The sequence below is a fragment of the Chaetura pelagica genome, unplaced genomic scaffold, assembly GCF_000747805.2.
Source record: "Chaetura pelagica isolate M959 unplaced genomic scaffold, ChaPel_1.0 scaffold278, whole genome shotgun sequence".
NCBI lineage: Eukaryota > Metazoa > Chordata > Aves > Apodiformes > Apodidae > Chaetura > Chaetura pelagica.
This window is the reverse complement of record NW_009954497.1, coordinates 3,095,615-3,114,239: the sequence shown is the minus strand read 5'-3', so window position 1 is coordinate 3,114,239 and position 18,625 is coordinate 3,095,615. Positions and strand designations below refer to the sequence as shown.

At 39.9% G+C, this 18,625-nt stretch overlaps 1 protein-coding gene across 1 annotated transcript in view; it reads left to right on the top strand.

Annotated features, from left to right (window-relative positions):
* KIF26B (kinesin family member 26B) overlaps positions 1 to 18,625 on the top strand; it is a 210,348-nt gene that overhangs the window by 134,429 nt on the left and 57,294 nt on the right. The window contains exons 5-9 of the mRNA XM_010004616.1: positions 5,172 to 5,378; positions 6,828 to 6,921; positions 8,832 to 9,094; positions 12,016 to 12,199; positions 16,204 to 16,363. Coding sequence (XP_010002918.1) covers positions 5,172 to 5,378; positions 6,828 to 6,921; positions 8,832 to 9,094; positions 12,016 to 12,199; positions 16,204 to 16,363 — 908 coding nt within the window. The remainder of the gene's footprint in view (positions 1 to 5,171; positions 5,379 to 6,827; positions 6,922 to 8,831; positions 9,095 to 12,015; positions 12,200 to 16,203; positions 16,364 to 18,625) is intronic.

Here is an 18,625-nt window from a genome sequence, read left to right as displayed (position 1 = left end):
TGCTGAACCTTTGTCCTCCTACACAGAGTAAGAACATAACAAAAGGTCCATGGTAGGTCACAAATTGAGTTCAGCTGGGGAAAACCCTGCAATTAGTAAATTCCCTCTTCAAGAAATAGTTAATGGGTATATAGGGATGTAGTGGCTAAAACAGAGAAGGCAAAGGAACATGGTTCAGGCAGCTGAAATTGTAATAGAGCTGATTAAATAGCCTGTGCTTATTTTTTACAGTACACAAGCATAGTGATTTTTTAGAGCATTCCCTAATATCGTCCCTTCATGCTAATGAATGGTACTTGTGAAGGAACTTTTCAGTGCCAATAATTGTGACTTAGAGGTAACTTTATGAAAAATGTATGCATATTGTTTTTTTATATATATTCAGAAAATATTTGTGCTTTTTTAAAGACCAGTTTATGTAATTTAAATACACACACATATATGAATTAAATAAATACATAGACAAAAATACAAAGAAACCCTGTTGGGGAATCCTAAACAGTGCAGCTCTGATTCTGTTTTTGTTTTTTTTGTTTGTGGCATTGCACATCAGGAGTAATGTGGAATTTAATGACTGTAGAATGCATTCAAGAACAGAACAAGTCTTTGTAAGCAGGAACTGAAATCCAGAGAATTAAGTGGGAGTCCTGTTGGATTGATTAGTTGTCAAATAAAATCTGTGAACTAAGAGGAGAAAACACATTAAAAATGCTTCCAGCATTAGCAAAATCAAGAGGTGAAGTGATAGCCTGGAAAACACACAATAATGATGCAGAGCAAATGCCCTTTTCTTTTAGTTTCTCTCTCCACTCTTAAGTTACGGTAGTTCTTGCTGAGTTCAGCCAGATTTGCATGAGTGTAAAATTAAATAAAAATTAGGCCCAGGTTGTTTGTTTCACCAGCAGCCTGTGTCTCAAAAGACTGCTTTCATGTTTCCCAGTAGAAACAGTCAGAGGTGCATCTAAGGCTGGGCGCTGCCAAGACCTGATCACTGGGATTCAAATAAGAATTTCTGGCAGACTGAGTAGTCCCATTAATCACAAGTGGTATCTCTTAAACCCTTCAATTACAAGAGATTAGTGGAAAACTGTAGCATTGGACTAAAGGAGTAATGACACATAGGAAGTGAAGCAGAAAACCTGCTTTCTTCTTTTTAAGGAGAAGTTCAATTTACAGTTTATTTAAATATAAATTGCAAGCATAAAGTATTAGAGTTCTTAAACTTCACTGTTCAGTTGGCTTCAAATTAACCATAGTGTATTTCTGCCTTCCCCAGATCAGCACGGTGATCTTCAGCCTGTCTGTTCCGTAAATTGAACTGTAGTCTTTTAAGCCCATTAAGTTCCTTTGCTATCTCCATAGCTGGTTGAGTTACTTTCACCCATCCTTGTGCTGCCTCCCCCGTGGTGTGGATTGCAGGGGCCAGCACAGACTCCAAGCCTCTTGCCACTACCCCCGGCTATAAATTGCATGAAGGACTGTGAAATGCAGAGCAGGAGGCCGTGTTCTCCCATTGTTTCTGCTGCTGTAGCTCTGTTGATTTACTCTTGTCATAACCACTGTTGGGAAATACTTTGCATGACTCCTTGGGTTTAGGTTACGTGCATAATGATGTTTAATAATGGAGTGCCTACCTAATGGCAACTGCCAGTCCTTTGAGCCTGGAGATGACTGAATGTACCCATGTGCTTGCAATGAAGTGAGCTGCTGCTCAGCCCACTGTACAGGCATGGAGTGTGAAACTGAGATTGTACTGCAGAGATTGTATCGTAAGGTGCCTGTGGTGGTACAGAGAAAGCAAGGAGCACTTGTGGAGTGGAACTCATCTGGAAGGCAGGTCTATAAAGCAGATCATATGAATTCATAGAATCACAGAATGGTTTAGGTTTGAAGACTCCTTAAATATAATCTGGTTCCAATCTCCCTGCAGGGGCAGGGCCACCTTCTACTAGACCAGGTTGCTCAAAGTCTCATCCAGGCTCTCCATGAACGCTTCCTGGGAGTGGCCATCCGCAGCTTCCCTGGGCAACCTATGCCAGTGTCTCACCACCCTTATGCTAAAGAATTTCATCTTAATGTCTAACCTAAATCCCCCTTTTTCCAGTTTTGACTCATTACATGCCCATGTAAACAGTCCCTCTCCAGCTTTCTTGTAGGCCCTCTTCAGGTACTGGGAGGCCACTATAAGGTCTCCCTGGAGCCTTCTCTTCTCCAGGTTGAACAAGGCCAATGCTCTCAGCACTAGAAGTACCTGTTTCTTTGTATTGTCTACAAAAGGGTCAGACATCTGGCTCAGATGAAGACAGCTCTTTCAGGCTGGTATAAATGGAGGTGAGAGGAATTACCCATGGTAAGTTATGGCATGGTGCCCAGACATCTTCATGCCAGCTGCAAACAAGTTACCTACAGAGTAAGAAGTGGTACAGCTGTTAGGATACTCACAGGTAATCATTATGATATTCCTCTGCCCTAACACACACAAACATGGTCTTTTCCAACCTCAATGATTGTATAATTCTATATAGATGTGGCTCTTAGGTACATGGTTTAGTGTTTGGTTAATTGTTGCATTCAGTGATCTTACCAGTCTTTTCCAACCTAAGTGATTCCATGATTCTGTGAACCATTAAATCTCAAAACAAAAATCCCTAATGCATAGGAAATATAAAGGGTCATGGCAATAGCATTATTTTTCTTGAGAAATGTTTCTATTTGCCAGAGTTGAGGAGCCAAACGGTCAGAAAATATATGCTGTTATACAGCTCCTGGGAATTCTGAGTGGAGCTCTTCTTTTATAGTGGGTCATTCAGTTTATCTGATGCCAGTAAATTTTTAGGATTCGAGTTAAATTGGTCTTTTACTCCAGGGAGAGAGAAACCTGATGTCTCAGTTTCTGTCACTACATAGTTGTTGGAAGTTAGGAGGTTTTGCGGTATTACTTCAGTAAGAAGTGGCAGGTATTAATCTGATTTTGTGTGAACAGGTTTAAATCAGGACCCAAGCCAGTGATATTATGCTGTAATAAAACTGGTGTAGCTGAAGTTGAAATTGAATGTCCACACATTTTGAGGCCAGAAAGAACTCATAGACTGCCTGTGTATGAAGGGTTGTTTCATTTCATAGACTTTCCATTCTCCAAAACCCAAATAAACTTAGCCACAGGGTATTCAGTTAACTCTTCTTTGCACACAAAGATCAAGGATATGGAGGACATGGATTCATAGCAACCAAAAATACACATAAACTTGTAGGGAAATAGTTTTCTAAAGCAGAGCAAATATTTTATTTAAAATAGTTGAAGAATAGCATTTGTTTTGGTTTCCAGCAGATCAGGCTATTGCTGTTGATATTGTCATCTGTTTAAAAATGTGGGACACAGCAAAAAAACCCCAAAGGCATCCAGAGTTGAATTCACAGTATTGTACTCCCTGCCCCCCCCTTCCTGCTAACTTGACTAGTGCCTCCCTTCTGAGCTGCTAGGAGACCTAATGCTGGAATAAACATCCAAACCTAGCCCAGTTCATGTGGACTGACCGAGGGTGTTGGCTTCCTTTGTCCTCAGTAGGAAACAGCTCTGCTTAGGGCTGGGTTTAGAAGAATGTTTTTGGCAAAATATTGGAAGTTGCTTTTTTTAGTTAGAGGTTGGGTTTCAAAAGCAGCTCGACTGAGCAGTTGAGAAGAGAACCCATTCACACTCAAGCAGTATTTTACCTCTTTCTCTCAACTAATTGTGTAAAACTGAAATTGTGTGCACAGATTTGTGACCATTTCACCATCTAATGACATGTTGTTTTCCCAGCTCAAATGGTGGTCAAAGTGGTGTCCCAGTGGTCAAATTACCACTTTGACTCACAGACATATAGAGAAGAGATCACAAAAACACTAAGTAATCTCGATCTCTGGTCTCATTCTGTTGTCCTCAGATAAGTTGTGTCCAAAATTAATTTGCTCAATTATTAAAAGCAGTTTGTTTATTTCCATGTGGGATGAGCTAAGGCCAGCATGAAATGAAATCTCGATAAAAGAACACTAGTGTCAGTGAGGCCAACAGGAGCTGCAGCCTCATCTGACTTTTAGGGCTATAACCTCCTCCCAGGGTGCATCTGCCATTTCAGCAGCAGGTCTGCTCCCATCCTGGGCTAAGGTGACCTTTCTGTAGTCACTTGCATGCCAACTATGGGTTGGTTTGATACAAGTGACATACAGTTAAGGGGCAGTAAGATAAAAGTTCTGTCTGGTTGGTGTGAAAGTCAGTCTGCTCTTGGACAAAGTGCATGCAGGTGTGGATAGTCAAGAGCTGGAAGAGAAGTGGTATTTGCCCTGTAAAATTCAGTAATTTTACAGGTCCTATGTCTGCAGGTGGTGAATTTATGGGGAGAAACAAAGCCAGACAGATTGTCATCAGTTTTACTTATATCACAGTTGCTTACCAACTGGGCTAAGGATGCAGTATAACCTCATTAAATCCATGAAGATGTATTTTGTCTTAGGAATAACATCTTATTTTGTAGCCATTTAATCAGTTGTGAGCTAACATGTTTTAACAAATCTTTTGCCACTTATTACATTCCACTCCCTTGGCTATAGTTTCAAAATCTGACCATTAAAACGGAGCACTTTTCACAGCTCTTTGATAGTGACAAGTAGAAATGAGCACTTCATCTTTTTGCATTTGGATTAGAATCGGAAAGATGTAAATTACAGATCTGGCTTTTATATGCTTTTATTGATCAAACTGCTTCATAAAAACCACAGCAGTTCTGATAGTTTAGCAGTCTACATTACCTTTTGGCTTTCTTAATTGGGCCACTGGGGTACAGTTGATTTTTAATTTATATTGAGAGTAATGCAAGATGATGTAATACCTCATCCTTGTGATTGAGTCATATCAACACTAAAACATTATGATATACCTGGTAATTCTAAGTGCACAAGCTGCATGTTGCAGTAGGTGGAGATGAGTTCTGGCTTTTGGGGTGTGTGTGTATGTATTTTAGGCCAAATTCTGCTTAGACTAGTTCCTGTGTCTTTACTGACTTCCACTGAAATGGTAGCTACAGCAGTCGAGTATTATTTGGTTGAGTGTAATTGGAAAGTTCATTCAACACACCAGTCTAGAGCATCCAACAGACTAATCAAATATGTTTATCTTTCTGTGTGTTTGCTGACAGGTCAAAGTCATGGTCCGTATTTCTTCCACGCTTGCCAGAGACATATCTGAATCCAGCTCTTTCTTAAAAGTTGACCCCCGTAAGAAGCAAATAACACTGTATGACCCATTGGCCTGTGGAGGACAGAATGCTTTCCAGAAAAGGGGCAACCAGGTTCCACCCAAAATGTTTGCTTTTGATGCAGTTTTCCCCCAAGATGCGTCACAGGTAGGCAATGATCAACAGCCAAATTAGTTTCTGCTGCAACAGTGATACTTTCAGTGGAGTTAGACAAGGGCTGAATTTGGTCCATCAGTGTCATCAATACTGAAATCAGTTTATTAAATTGTATCTGGATAATTGTGTTCTCTCTTTATTCTTTATTGTAAATAATTGCTCCTAAAATTAAACATGCAATAAATGTGTGAAATGGTGCATAGTGGGCAAATCCTCAATATCAACAAGTTATTGTATATTATAAAATCTTATTATTTGGTCTAAACAGAAGCTTGATCAGAACTGCAGTTCTCTAATGCAGTTCTCTACTCATTAAGAAATCAAGGATTATTATTCATATGTATATATTCAAATTTCTTTTTTTTTTTTAGACTTCTTTGGTTTGATTAAGTATTAACCAAATGTCATGAGGAGGACAGTAGAAAAGTAAAGTAACATTGCAAAGTATAATTATAAACCATTACAAAGTATAATTAGATACAGGACTAGCTAAATCACTGTCTTATGGTTGTACCAACAGGTCAATCTCTGATTTAGTTCTGGTCGAGGCATCTAGCACCTCCTAGACTAATTCCTGAATGCAGTTCAAGGACTGGCCCCTGAACAGTCATTTTCTTGGCACATTTTGTTTCCTATAATAGAGATAGTCTAGAAATACTCATGAACTAGGTGAATTTACATTATTTACTATCGAATGTGAAGTGCTTCACATAAAAACCTGCACGTTCTGATTTAGTTTCACCCACTATTGATAGGCAGTTGCTGCAGAAGCAATGTAGACCATTTTGTCTCCTTGAACCTTAAATCTAAGAATGCCAGGTGTGTTCTACTTCTTAAAATACTGCTACAGTCTTCAGGATGGAACCTACTACTAGTAAAACCAGCCTTATAATGATGTAGAGAAGAATTAAGAAATATCACATACCTAATACCAAAGAGGCTGGTTGTTCCTCTTACAGTCCTTACCAATCTGTTACAGAAATTGAACTTGGTCCATAATTGGGCAAATAATAAAGCCTGTAAAAATTCCTCAGTATTTGACTTTTTTAAATCAAAAAAGTGTTTTTTAAGTCCCCCAAAGAGTCAGTTCTAACAAACTGGTCACATTCCCTTCCAGTACCTGTATTTTGTTTAGCCTCAAAAAGGATGTTGACGTTTCAGCCAATGGAACTTACATGACACAGAGCAAAAGTCCTGCAAGTTCTGCTCCATGCGCTTACACAAGTAATGTCATTCTAATATCATTCCCATCAGCAGCATCAGTCATAGGAATGAGACAAGCAGCATTACACTTTTCTATACTTCAGTATACTATCTGGAGCACTGATGACATGATGACTGTTTTCCACTGAAAACACTCTATTGATTTTCCTTCTTATTTTTAATTTTTGTTTGTTTGTTTGTTGTTTTGTTGTGTTTTTTTTTAAATACCTGTGACAGGCTGAAGTATGTGCTGGAACTGTGGCTGAGGTGATCCAGTCTGTGGTCAACGGGGCAGATGGCTGCGTGTTCTGTTTTGGCCATGCCAAGCTTGGTTGGTATTGTTAAATTACTACTACTCAAGCAGCAAAGTGAATATTTCTAACCCAAGAGGACTAATGCATTAGATTAGGGAAAACAAACTTTCATTTGTCTCTGCATAGTAATTGTATTTGAAAGTGGTACAGTATGCCTGACCTTGTACTACACCTTCACTTCTTACATATCTATTCACTTTGCATATTGTCTAAATGTGGGACAGGATGTTCTTTGGAACAAAAGTAATATTTGAGTTGTTGCTTCATTCTGTCCCCTGAGCACCATAGAATATTTTAGCACTGTCTTCAGTTCTTAATGAACGATCCAACAGGGAAATCTTAATGAATGATCCAACAGTGATCTACAGTTTTACAAATGCACTTAGTATTGGAGACTGTTTGCCAAAATACCACTTTTATCAAGCTGTGTAAAGGCTGTGAGTATCCACTCGAATACATGATGTCTGTGATGGCACTATTCAAGTGCTGTGACTGGGCACTCACAAAATTTGATTTATATCCTATTCTCTGATTACACAGTTCACACATTACTAACCTCTCCCTAATCTTTCTCAAACAAATTCTATTCTAATGGTTAACTGAATGTTACCAATGGATCAAAACTCACTCTTTGCAAATGCATCACCAGCATTTCAGGTATTCATGGAAAAACAATAAAAAGGAAAATAATCATTAACACAGTATTCTTTTGAAATAACTGCATTTCAAGAGTAATCATACATTTTGTTCATGATTGTCTAATAGTATTTTGAAAATAGTGTCTCTTTAATGAGGAGCATTGTATTGTGTGCAATGATTCTCCATTCTTTACTGTCTGAAAGAAACACAGATGTACACATACAACTTAAAAAGCATAATTCTGCTTTTCAAGTGATAAAGATCAAGCTATATCAGGTCATGACTATCACAAATTGTAAGCAACAAAAGCTGGAGAGTATTAAATACTGCAGTAGCACCAGCTGAGCAGGGTCACTGGTCCAACTAACCACAAAGCCTTTCTGGGCTAGGCAGGAGTAACAATAGGATGAGCACTGGGTTATTTAACCCCCCATGATATGCCAAACAGGATATAGCAAATGAGATGGAAAAGAAAACCACCAGAAAACGGTGTCTCGTAAGTGCTGCATGTCCTTTAGAGAGACAGCCTAGCTAGGGCTTTGCTGGAACAGGAGCTGACTCTGCCGTTGCTTTATTAACAGCACCATCACCAAACATGGATGTACATAGAATCATAGAACTATGGAACCAACTATGGTGCTCTCTGTCCTTAATCAGCAAACTTTCACAGTGGAGACAAGGCAGAGCTATAATTGCAGAGTCAAATAATTGCAAACCAGGGCAAGGTTTTGACTCAGATAAAAGATTTCTTATTGTGGACCTACTTATGCACCAAATGACCACATGTCACTTGTTTTTCTTTCTGTATGAAGTGGTATCTTTATAATCCTGGGACCAGGTTTATGTTAATCTCAACCCTGATGTATGAAGCATAATAAAGTACTTTGAAGTAAAATGCTGGTCAAAGAATACCCAACTCACAGTATCTAATGCAGGGATTTTTAGAGACCATAGCACTTCTACTCTGCTCAGTTTCTCCAACTATTTCCCCGCATGGCTGAAGTGTTGGGTCGTAGGTACCTGCAGCACCTTGCCTGGGAAATGGTGGACTGTACGTCAGGTAATGACTTTTGGAAGCAGCTCAAAATGTCATCTGTGGGTTTTAAAGGCTCTCCATTTTCCATGTACTATTAGTTTGCCTGCCTATCTTTCTCCCATTGTGACTGTCCTTATTATAGTGAAGAAGTTATTTTCATGAGGCTGTGCAGAATAACCCCTCTTGTCAGAAGGCTGTGAAGGTCCTTGGAGTCATGTTGTTGTCTTTTCTTCACCACCCAATTCCTGACAGGGAAGTCATACACCATGATTGGGAAGGATGATTCCATGCAAAACCTTGGCATAATCCCTTGTGCCATCTCCTGGCTCTTCAAGTTGATTAATGAACGCAAAGAGAAGACAGGCGCCCGCTTCTCGGTCCGAATTTCTGCAGTGGAAGTGTGGGGGAAAGAAGAAAATCTGAGAGACCTGTTGTCAGAAGTGGCTACAGGCAGTCTTCAAGATGGTCAGTCCCCAGGTGTCTACCTTTGTGAAGACCCCATTTGTGGCATGCAGGTGAATCCAGGGTTCATTTTACACTGAAACAAGCAGTGTGACTTTTTTTTTTTTTTTTGCTATTGAGATGTTTCAAATTCAAGAACAACCCAGAGCATGAAGTTTATAGACTTGAAAGTGTTTACTTTAAAACATGCAAGAACTTTATGACCTGCAGCTGCAGGGCCATCTGCTCTCCTGGCCTAAATATTTGTACCTCTGGTATAATTCATGTTGAGCAGGGACTTGTGTTTGCAATAAAATGTGAAAACATTCAGTGCAAACAAAAAATCCACCTCATTCCTAAAAAAAAAATAAAAAATAAAAAGAAAGTGTGATTTCTCTTTTGTAAAACAACAAGTTAAAATATTTACAGTACTGCACAAATAGCTGGAGGCCATTAATATGGCTGTTTATCTCTTTATAAACTACATTATTTATAGCACTTGCATTAGCAGTGTTGTAGGAAGCATTAATCGCTACTTATTAATTGCTGCCAAGCAAGAAATTCCTGAGCTGGGCAAGCCACGAATAACTTGAACTCTTCTCAGGTTTGGAGGTTTAACAGGAATGAGTAACTGGCTTGTGTATTTCCTGGGTAACCACTAGAAAGTCTCGGCAGCTCTGTTTCCCCTCTGCCTCTTGGTTTGAGGGCAAAGAAAGGCCTAGTCTTTCATTTTGCTATCTGTAAGGGAATAAATTTCATTTTTGTATGAGTAAATGAAGAGGAAGCAAACCAGCATAATGGAGCTTGAATACATTCTTTCAACCTTAAAGGCAAAAAAGGCTGCTTCCATCCAGAACGTGCAGAGCACTACCTATCCAAGGATGGGGAATGGAGGGAGAAGGGAACAGACCTACAGGGCCATGTACCCTATTTCCAGCTCCAAACATCTAGAAATCATACTTCACATCCACAAAAGTCATTAATTGTGAGATTTCAAACAAGAAGTAATAACTTTTGTGGTTTGTTTCTTTGTGGTTTAAGCCTTTTGGACATACTTAGATAATATTTTCTATTATTTTCCATTCTACCTGAAGACTACAAAGTGGTGTCTTGATTTTAAATAACAATTAGGGTTCTCCTTCTCACTTGACTCCTAGCTTTAGTGCTTTATTAAGTACTTATATTATCAGAAGAGATCTTACCCTCTGCTGTCAAGTAATGGGTGCTTCTGGTGAATATAAGATAGGAGACTTGAGTCTTCACAGTTCACATTAGGGGTGATGGGTGGGTCAGTTAAGGTCTCAATTAGCATATGTATGTTATATGACTGTGTAACAACCAGCCTCTCCTTTAAGGTGTTCTTTACTAATACGTCTTTACTAAGGTATTGAAACACAATAGCAATAATAATATCCTATTATTGTTGCTTATTTTCATATAGATACAGACAGAATGGGTATATACAAACTCAATTATTTTAGATCAGTGAAGAAAAAGTAGCTCCATGAGACATCTGTGTATTTCTGCAGTGTGAAATATGGAATTAAATGGCAAGAAGAAAAGGCTGTTTATGGATGTTTACAAGACATAGTGACATTCTGGAGTCATACATCCTACACCTGAATTCTCAAAATCTTCAGGTGAAGTGAGGGTATTATATTATATCCATACAGATCTGCAAAATCAGCAGTGTGTATAGCAAATGAATAATCACCATATTTCATACTGTCTGTCACTGGGCCTTTCCAAGCATGTACATTTTCTTGTTGCTTACTTTAGTGAGATCAGGCTGCAGACTGGCCTGCCTTCTGCTTGCCTTGTTAACTCTTTTGTGTCCCCCTCCTCTTTTTAGAGGGAGCTTGGCCTTCTGCTGTGCCACACATCCCATGCAGAGCCTCAGCTCTAACCCCCCGCAGGCTGATTAACAGCTGTGAGAAGACAGGAGCACTGTCTTCTTCAGGAGAACTTAACTTCTAGCTATACTACATAGCAGGGGAACAATCCCTGAGAGTGGGAGCTCCTTGCTGTTTTTATGCCCAATCAAACAAGTCTATTCTGTGGGCTATGGGCCAGCTCTGTGTACTGCCTAAGCTAATGCCATCAGATTGCAGTGTCACACTTCCCTTCCACAGCCGAACTGATCTTAGGTGACATGAAACATGCATGCATTCCTAAAGTTATGGGGAAGGTTAATAATATCTGCCCTCCTATGCTGTCTATCACTTTGGAGAGATAAGAGCAGGCTGGTGACTGGGAGTGAGGTCCAGCAAATGTCAATGTACATACGTTGCCTGCCTGGTTCCAGTTAATGGATTGCCCTGGCTCGTGGGCAGGTGCAGAAACTTGTGGTATGAAGGGACAAGAAAAAGGCTTCTCTGCTGTGCTGCTCCCTACATTCTATGGGGCTGAACACAAGCTTCTGTCCTATTTCCCAGATATATCTGTGGACTGCTTCCCTCTAACCTTTTCTGAAGGGTAACATGTAGCCCTGTCCCTGCCAGTCTCCACCAACTATTGAGTTTGGGATTGACATCTTCCACAATTGTTGGTTTTTTATTTAACTTCTAACCATCAGAAAGACACAGTGATTGCCAGAGTCAGCAATGTAGGGGGGGAAAGGCAGTAAAAATAATGAAAATAATTAAAATTTAATAAGCGTAAACAGATTACAATTCTGGGAAAGTGAAGGAACAAATCTATGCATCTGCCCAGCCCCTAAGACAGTTTCCAGTTACTGGGGTTTGTTTAACAACTGCCACCAGAGAGACAGCCTAAGTGAGAACCCTTAAAAGCCTGGATTCAACCATGGGGCTCCTGAAGGGCATGCTATTGCCACTGCCAGTGTCAGGAGGGTCTCACTCCATCAGGCACCTCCTCCTTTTCTGTCCCATCAGAAGTCATCACATCCACAGCGTGCACTGACTGCGCCAAGTTGTCTGGTAGTGTCGACTTGTGTGGAAGTTTCTAGGTCATTTTTCCCTTGTGTTCCCTGCAGCTCCAGAACCAGAGCGAGCTCCGTGCCCCTACGGCAGAGAAGGCAGCCTTCTTCCTCGACGCCGCCATCGCCTCCCGCCGCAGCAGCCAGCGGGACTGCGACGAGGAGGATCACCGCAACTCCCACATGCTCTTCACTCTGCACATCTACCAGTACCGCATGGAGAAGAGTGGCAAAGGAGGAAGTAAGCTGTCCCTTCTCTTTCTTCTGTCTCCTACAAGCCTGCCTGGAAACTGGTTTTAAATGGGCCTTTAAACAATATTCTTTAGTGGTGAAAATTAGCAGAGCTCTCCATTCAGCATGAGGTGGGGCCATTCATACCAGCAGGCTGTGCACCTTTCTGGTAAAGATCCTCCAAAGGCCATAAAAGACCCCTGGCGATTATTACTGTCACTTGCCGATTCAGTTGCCAATGTGAAGATACTGAGTTAGTCCTCTGCACTGTGTAGGCCTCTGTGTATGAAAAAAACAAGAAAGGGATTTTCAATTTGGCTTCTAATATTATCTTTACTGATAGTGTTGAGGTCATGGATTACAGTATTGTGGTGACGGGAATCCCTTGCCACCCTTATGTTAAGTGTTCCTCTTTGGCAGCTTAATAGGGCAGTGTGTGTGGAAGCTAATGCTGGCAATGCATAAACTGCACCTTTTCTTGGGAAGACATTATACTTTGGTTGTTGGCCCAACTACATGTGCGCAAAGGACCCTCATGGTTCTTTGTAACATCTCTGGGCTTTTCAGATTGGCTTACTCCCTCTCTTTGCCAGAGATGCTTTCATAGACTTGTGTCTTTACTTCTATCTCCCACTTGTAAATGAGCAAAACATACTTTCACATCTACTTATATGTTTGTATAATTTTCAGAGGTTTCATTTGACTTGCACTATTTATGTCTTTTTATTATATTTATCTTCTGTTTCAAGTCTTGCAAATTGTTTATAACTGGAGATATACAAAAGGGTTTTGAAAGGTCAAGTGATAAAAGATTTGTATACAATCCAAGGAGCACCACATCCAAAGAGAAAACATTCACATTAAAATTCTTCTTTTTTAAATAATTATTTTGTACAGGGGAAAAATGTTTGTTTGAAAGATACCAGAGACCTCTGCTTCTTTAAAATTGTAAGCTTAAGCAATTCTGCAGAAATAGTTTATGTTTCAGCTTCTGGCTCTGCATAGGTTATTTGTAGTAAGGAATAGATTGCAAGCTATGATGTGCAGTGGGTGAACATCACTTCAGTAATATTGTCTAATGTTTGACTGCAGAACATTTACATTGAATGTACTTATAAAAAAAAACAACAGAAAGTTGCTCTGAATGGAAATGCAGTTTCCATGTGTTTAAATAATAACCCCAGTGGAACTGGCAGGCAGAAATCTCAATTGACTAAAGGTTTGCTAATTAACAACCCTGTTGCAGAAAAGATGACTGTGAATGTTCAAATGGACTGGTTCATAGGAATAAAGATGGCTGATTTTGAGGGAATTATTAGTTTAATTACTTTATGCTCAGTGCTTTTTACTGCACTCAAGTACCCGTACACACAGTCCTTTTATACTGTATTCAAATGCAATTAATAAAAGGTGAAAAATATTTTCCTTTGCCTATAATGACTAATTAAAAAAAAAAAAAAAAAGTCATGATGCTATTGGATTAGAATACAGCACACTTTGTCCCCTGCCTTCAGTTGTATTTCTGTCTTGTGGCCATACCACCTCCTGTCTTCAAGTTTCCATATCTGAGTGGCCTCACAAGCCAGGCGGGGTCAGATCTCACTGATAACTGAATGAGGGGGGAATTCCAGCTGCTCAGAAAGGGCGCCTAGTGATTATCACTGTCTCCTGCTGTAATGAAGGATTTTTCAGAAAAAAAACCCATAAAGATAGCAGATACATATAGATTCCAGTAACAGGATTAAAAAGGATAGGAAGAAAAAAAGAACAAAATGACAAGCCAGCTTCTAAAGGATAAGTGATTAAAGGCTGGCTAACATATGATTTTGGTAAAAAATGACAGTTAGAATAGTGCATTGGTACTGCACTTAGTTTCTTGTTAGATTCATTACCAGGAATGTCATGAAGCAGGCTTAGCACCATTGAAATAAATAGCATTGTGGCAGAACTGGCACAGTCGTTTTTCAACTGTCAGTTCTGCAAAGTCTCTGTGGCCACAGGAAAAAACAAGTGTTAGGATATTCTACTTCTCTCGTCTCTGTAGTTGCCAAGCACATTAGCAGGGAACTTACCTAATAACGTCATTTTCAGATCAAGCAAGTGGATCTGCCATCCTAAAAATGTCTTACTTTGGCTTGTAAATTAAATAAGTAAAGATCAGATACTTTATCTTGTTCTGGTATCCTCAGCCGGTATAACAGAAATATGTGTGGAAACTATATGATTTCTCTCCCCCCCCTCCATCCTCTTCCCCCCTCCTGCAATGTCTAGTAATCTTAACAACAGAAATAGCTATTATATATAACCCAATAAAGTCACCTATGGTCATTGTCACTAGCAACTCAACACTTGTTTCTCCAAGCAAATAACTGTGGAACATAGTGGAATAAAGTAATTTCAGCCTTCTGAGGCTAGTAGTCTTACAGGACTTGGGAACTCTTAAGTCTAAGGACTCTTAGAGGGGAGGCAAATGTTCTTCATGATCAGTTCAGAGGTGTTGAAGGTGCAGCTGCCTGGATGGTTCCCCAGGGGATCCTGACTTCCTGCAGTGAGTGCAGGAGCCCATAGTGCAGTATCCCAACCACTGTCCACTACTGCAAGTGCAGTGGTGCAGCTTCAATGGGCATGTTTAGTGGGTTGTCATATAATCTGGGGACTGTTGCAGGATTTTGAATGCATAACTACCAACTTTCATTTTAATCGGACATTTATTCTTCATTTCTGTTTCATGATACTCATCATGACTTAATACATGAATACATGAAAGTCTGGTATTGCCTAATACCTGACATAGCTGAAGCAGTAACAGGACTTAAAAGAAGCTGCTCCTGTATTTTAACAATTGTTGACTGAGATGCTGGATGCCTTTTTGGAATATTATTCTCAAATCCCATAGCATAAATCGCTTTCACAGAAAAAGTCTTCTCCTTTCTTCTTTTCTCTTTCTTCCTTCTTTCTTTTTTCTCTTTGTTTTGTTTTTACTGTCTTCTCTTCTTTCTCTCTATTAATGTTTCTTTTTATTTATCATAAAAATATACTTCTTTTTTTTTTTTTTTCTGCTCCTACTTAAGTTATGTTTCTGTCCTAAAAAAGTGCTCTTAACTTTTGAGTTAAGATCCTGGAAATAAAACTGCATTTTCCTACAGATTGCTTCTAAACTCACTCTTGGTCAAAGCAGTCAAAGAGCAGATTAAAAATAAAAATCCCTGATAGGAAATTGTCTTGAGGTAACAGAGAATTGGAATCACTTCTGTAAAGGCTATGTAGTCCCCGTCTTGGGTTCATTAGGAGTCATAGATTTTTAAAGAGAGAAAATGTCTATTAATCTTGGGGTTTCAACTGCAGCATCTGTCCATTTTAATTGCAGTGTGTTGATACAAAGTAAACAAGGAGAAAACTATATGGATCCACTGCCAGTTTTACAGAAACTATTTTCAGATCAGAATAGCTTGTCCACAGTCCATTACCCATGGCAAGGCAAACCTTTTCTTAGCCTAAGTGATAATGTAAAAGTCTAGAGACTTAAAGCAAAATTGAATGTCCCACAGAAGCCACAGGTTCTTCTGAAGATTGAGTATCCAAGATTTGAAAGGTAAGAGAAGCTACCATAGGACCAGTGCTCACAAAGCAGCACTTCCCAGCCTGTAGTTTTTCAGACAGAGAAACAGTAATGACCAAGACAGAAACAGAGCCATCCCAGGTACAGGCTAATAGAGATGTATTAAAAAAAACCACAAGCAAGCATAATGGTGACTCCCACAGAGTTAAACCTGCAGGATCAAGTGTGTACTGAAGACCTTGGCAATTTTTAAGCGAGTCTGGAGTGGACAGCAATGCACAGCAATAAAGGCTGGGAGTGAGTTAACAGGATGCCTACAGTTTGTTGCTGCTAATGTGAATTAGGAAAGATTTCTGGATTGTTTCCTCTTTCCAAGTCATGGCAAATCTTTTGCTATCCTGGGAAGCTGCTTTTGGAGGCACAAGCTAACTGTTTGCTTTCTTTGTCTATGGCAGTGTCTGGAGGTCGCAGCCGCTTGCACCTTATTGACCTGGGTAGCTGTGTGAAAGTGCTCAGCAAAAACCGGGAGGGAAGCTCTGGCCTCTGTCTCTCCTTGTCTGCACTGGGCAATGTCATCCTTGCCCTTGTCAATGGAAGTAAACACATCCCATACAAGTAAGTGGTATTCTATGTTATACCTAATGAAAGGATGCTTGCAAGCAGTTTGCTTGTCTAGGCCTGAGGCAGACTTGGAACAAGCAGGGAGGCAGCCTGCTGGGGTCTGTGCAGCCCTCTTGAGGTACAGCAAAACCTGCCTAGGGTCCAGTGACACCTGATCTAACCTTACATCTGGTAGCTACACTGTGTTTGACATTCAGGGTTCAAAGAAGAAGCGTGCTGAATGGGAGCCAAGTATCTTAAAGATTTTAAGGCTCAACATTCAATGCACTAGGATTTTTTTTCTGGAACAGATAAAATATTTTTTTTAGTGTTTCACAGCATCTGGGGGTCAGTTTCATATTTGCTCCACAAAGACAAATATTGCTGTCATAATGCAACACTACAGAGAAAATTATTTTACTGTTCATTGTGTGGAATTTAGTTTCTTGAAAATATGTCACAATGAGCATGCAGGTTTGTAATGAGATTCTTCCTGTGATCTAAGGTCACTTTGCATTTTAATTTTGTATGGTTTGAATCTTAGTGTCAGCCTTTCACTTGCAAAAAAGAAGTAGGCCCTTTGTGTCACCCTAGACAAGTGACAGGGTACAGGTAGCTGCTGCAGGTAGCTTCTGGGAAATCAGAGGAATTGATCACCTAGTGGGTATTTTTTTTATTAATTTCCCTTCATTGTTGTCTTACCCCATTTGTCATATGTGCAGGTCTGAAAGCAAGTTTGGATTCATTACCCAACCCAGGCAGTCAGACAGCCTTCCCACTGAGATGTTTCTGGTTTTGTGGACGGTATTGCTTTTCTATAGCCTAAAGCCTAGGGAGTAGCAACTATATAGTTATAATTTTAAAGGCTGCAAAAATGATTATTTTCTCATGTTCGTTCAAGATCACAAGGTATTGATGAATTTTATTTCTTTGATTTTGTCTTTTGTTTGGAAAATAACGGTTAAATTCATTTGGTAATAATTTTATTTTTCTTTTCACTTTTTTTTTCCCAAATTATTTTGATGTCTGGGCTTAAAACATGCTCTCTATAAATATTGCTGGATTTGGAGCTCATACAGACTGGAATTCATTTAAGGGCCAATCAAATTTGTACATATAAACATTAATTAAATGTTTCGTGGATCATTTACCCAATTGTAGTGTGAAAACAGCTTGAACTTTGCTCTTTGCAAAGTGTAGCTCAAACTATGCTTATCTTCCTTACTCTTAGATTTTATGGCTTGAAGGGAATGCCAACTGTAGGAATAGAGAAATTATGTTAATTATGCTCCCTAGGGTAGAACTTAACATACAAAGAATAGCTACCAAACACAACAACTGTCTTTCCTGGCAATGGCTGAGTGGGAGAAAAGCATTACCAAACATGTCTTCTACTTGCTGCACTAACTATCTGGTTCTGCTGTGATTCCCAGTTGTTGCACTTCTGAGCTCACACAGCCAGAGGTGCCAGCAAACTTGCTCATCATGCCCTGTACTGCTGAAACAGGATGAAAGCTCACTTCAGGCATCTCCTCTGGAATTCATTCCCATAAGAGCAGATAGTGTAGAGTGTAGGTATAGAGAAGTAGTTTGTAAGTCAGAGGCAATGTTTCTGCTTCTAAGGAGGACTTCTAAAATGTAATTTGAAAAACATACTGGCATATTTTGGAGCAAATTTTATCTGCTTCTTGCTGAGAAGAGTACAGGGTCAGTGGCTGGGTGAGTGCAAACATTAGTTGCTCAATGGTTGGGCAGTACAGGTGTGTGCTGCTCCTCGGTGGAGAAGAGTGGAAGGTGTGTGCCCTGCATTGTGGAAGAGGCTGTGTATCCCCATAGACTGTGTGCTCAGTAGCACTTCTTGGTTAGAGCAACGACTAGCCTATCTAGTTGTGACAATTTCCCTTTCTTCAGGGGTGTTCTCTTTTAATGTTAAGGAAAAAAAACCACCTTTGGTAACTGCCTTTTTTGAGTGTGATCTTTTCTTCTACGACAGCATCGTGCATTGTGTGTGTGGTCTTAGCAAATTTTCACAGAGCAGCACAGCAGACAAAATGGAGCATCTTTTCTTTATCTGAGCTATTAAACGGCCATTAAGTATGGCAGCCTGTCAGAAGACACTTCATGGCTTCCTGGGAACCCAGAAACTGACAGTATGATAGACATCAAGTTTTCTCATCCTGCAGAAATTTAGTTCTCTAAACTCTGAGAAGCTGCAGGCTCTTAAACTCCCTTCAGTGCTGTATCTAGCCTGGCCTCTGCAGAAGGTAGGTGTAGGGA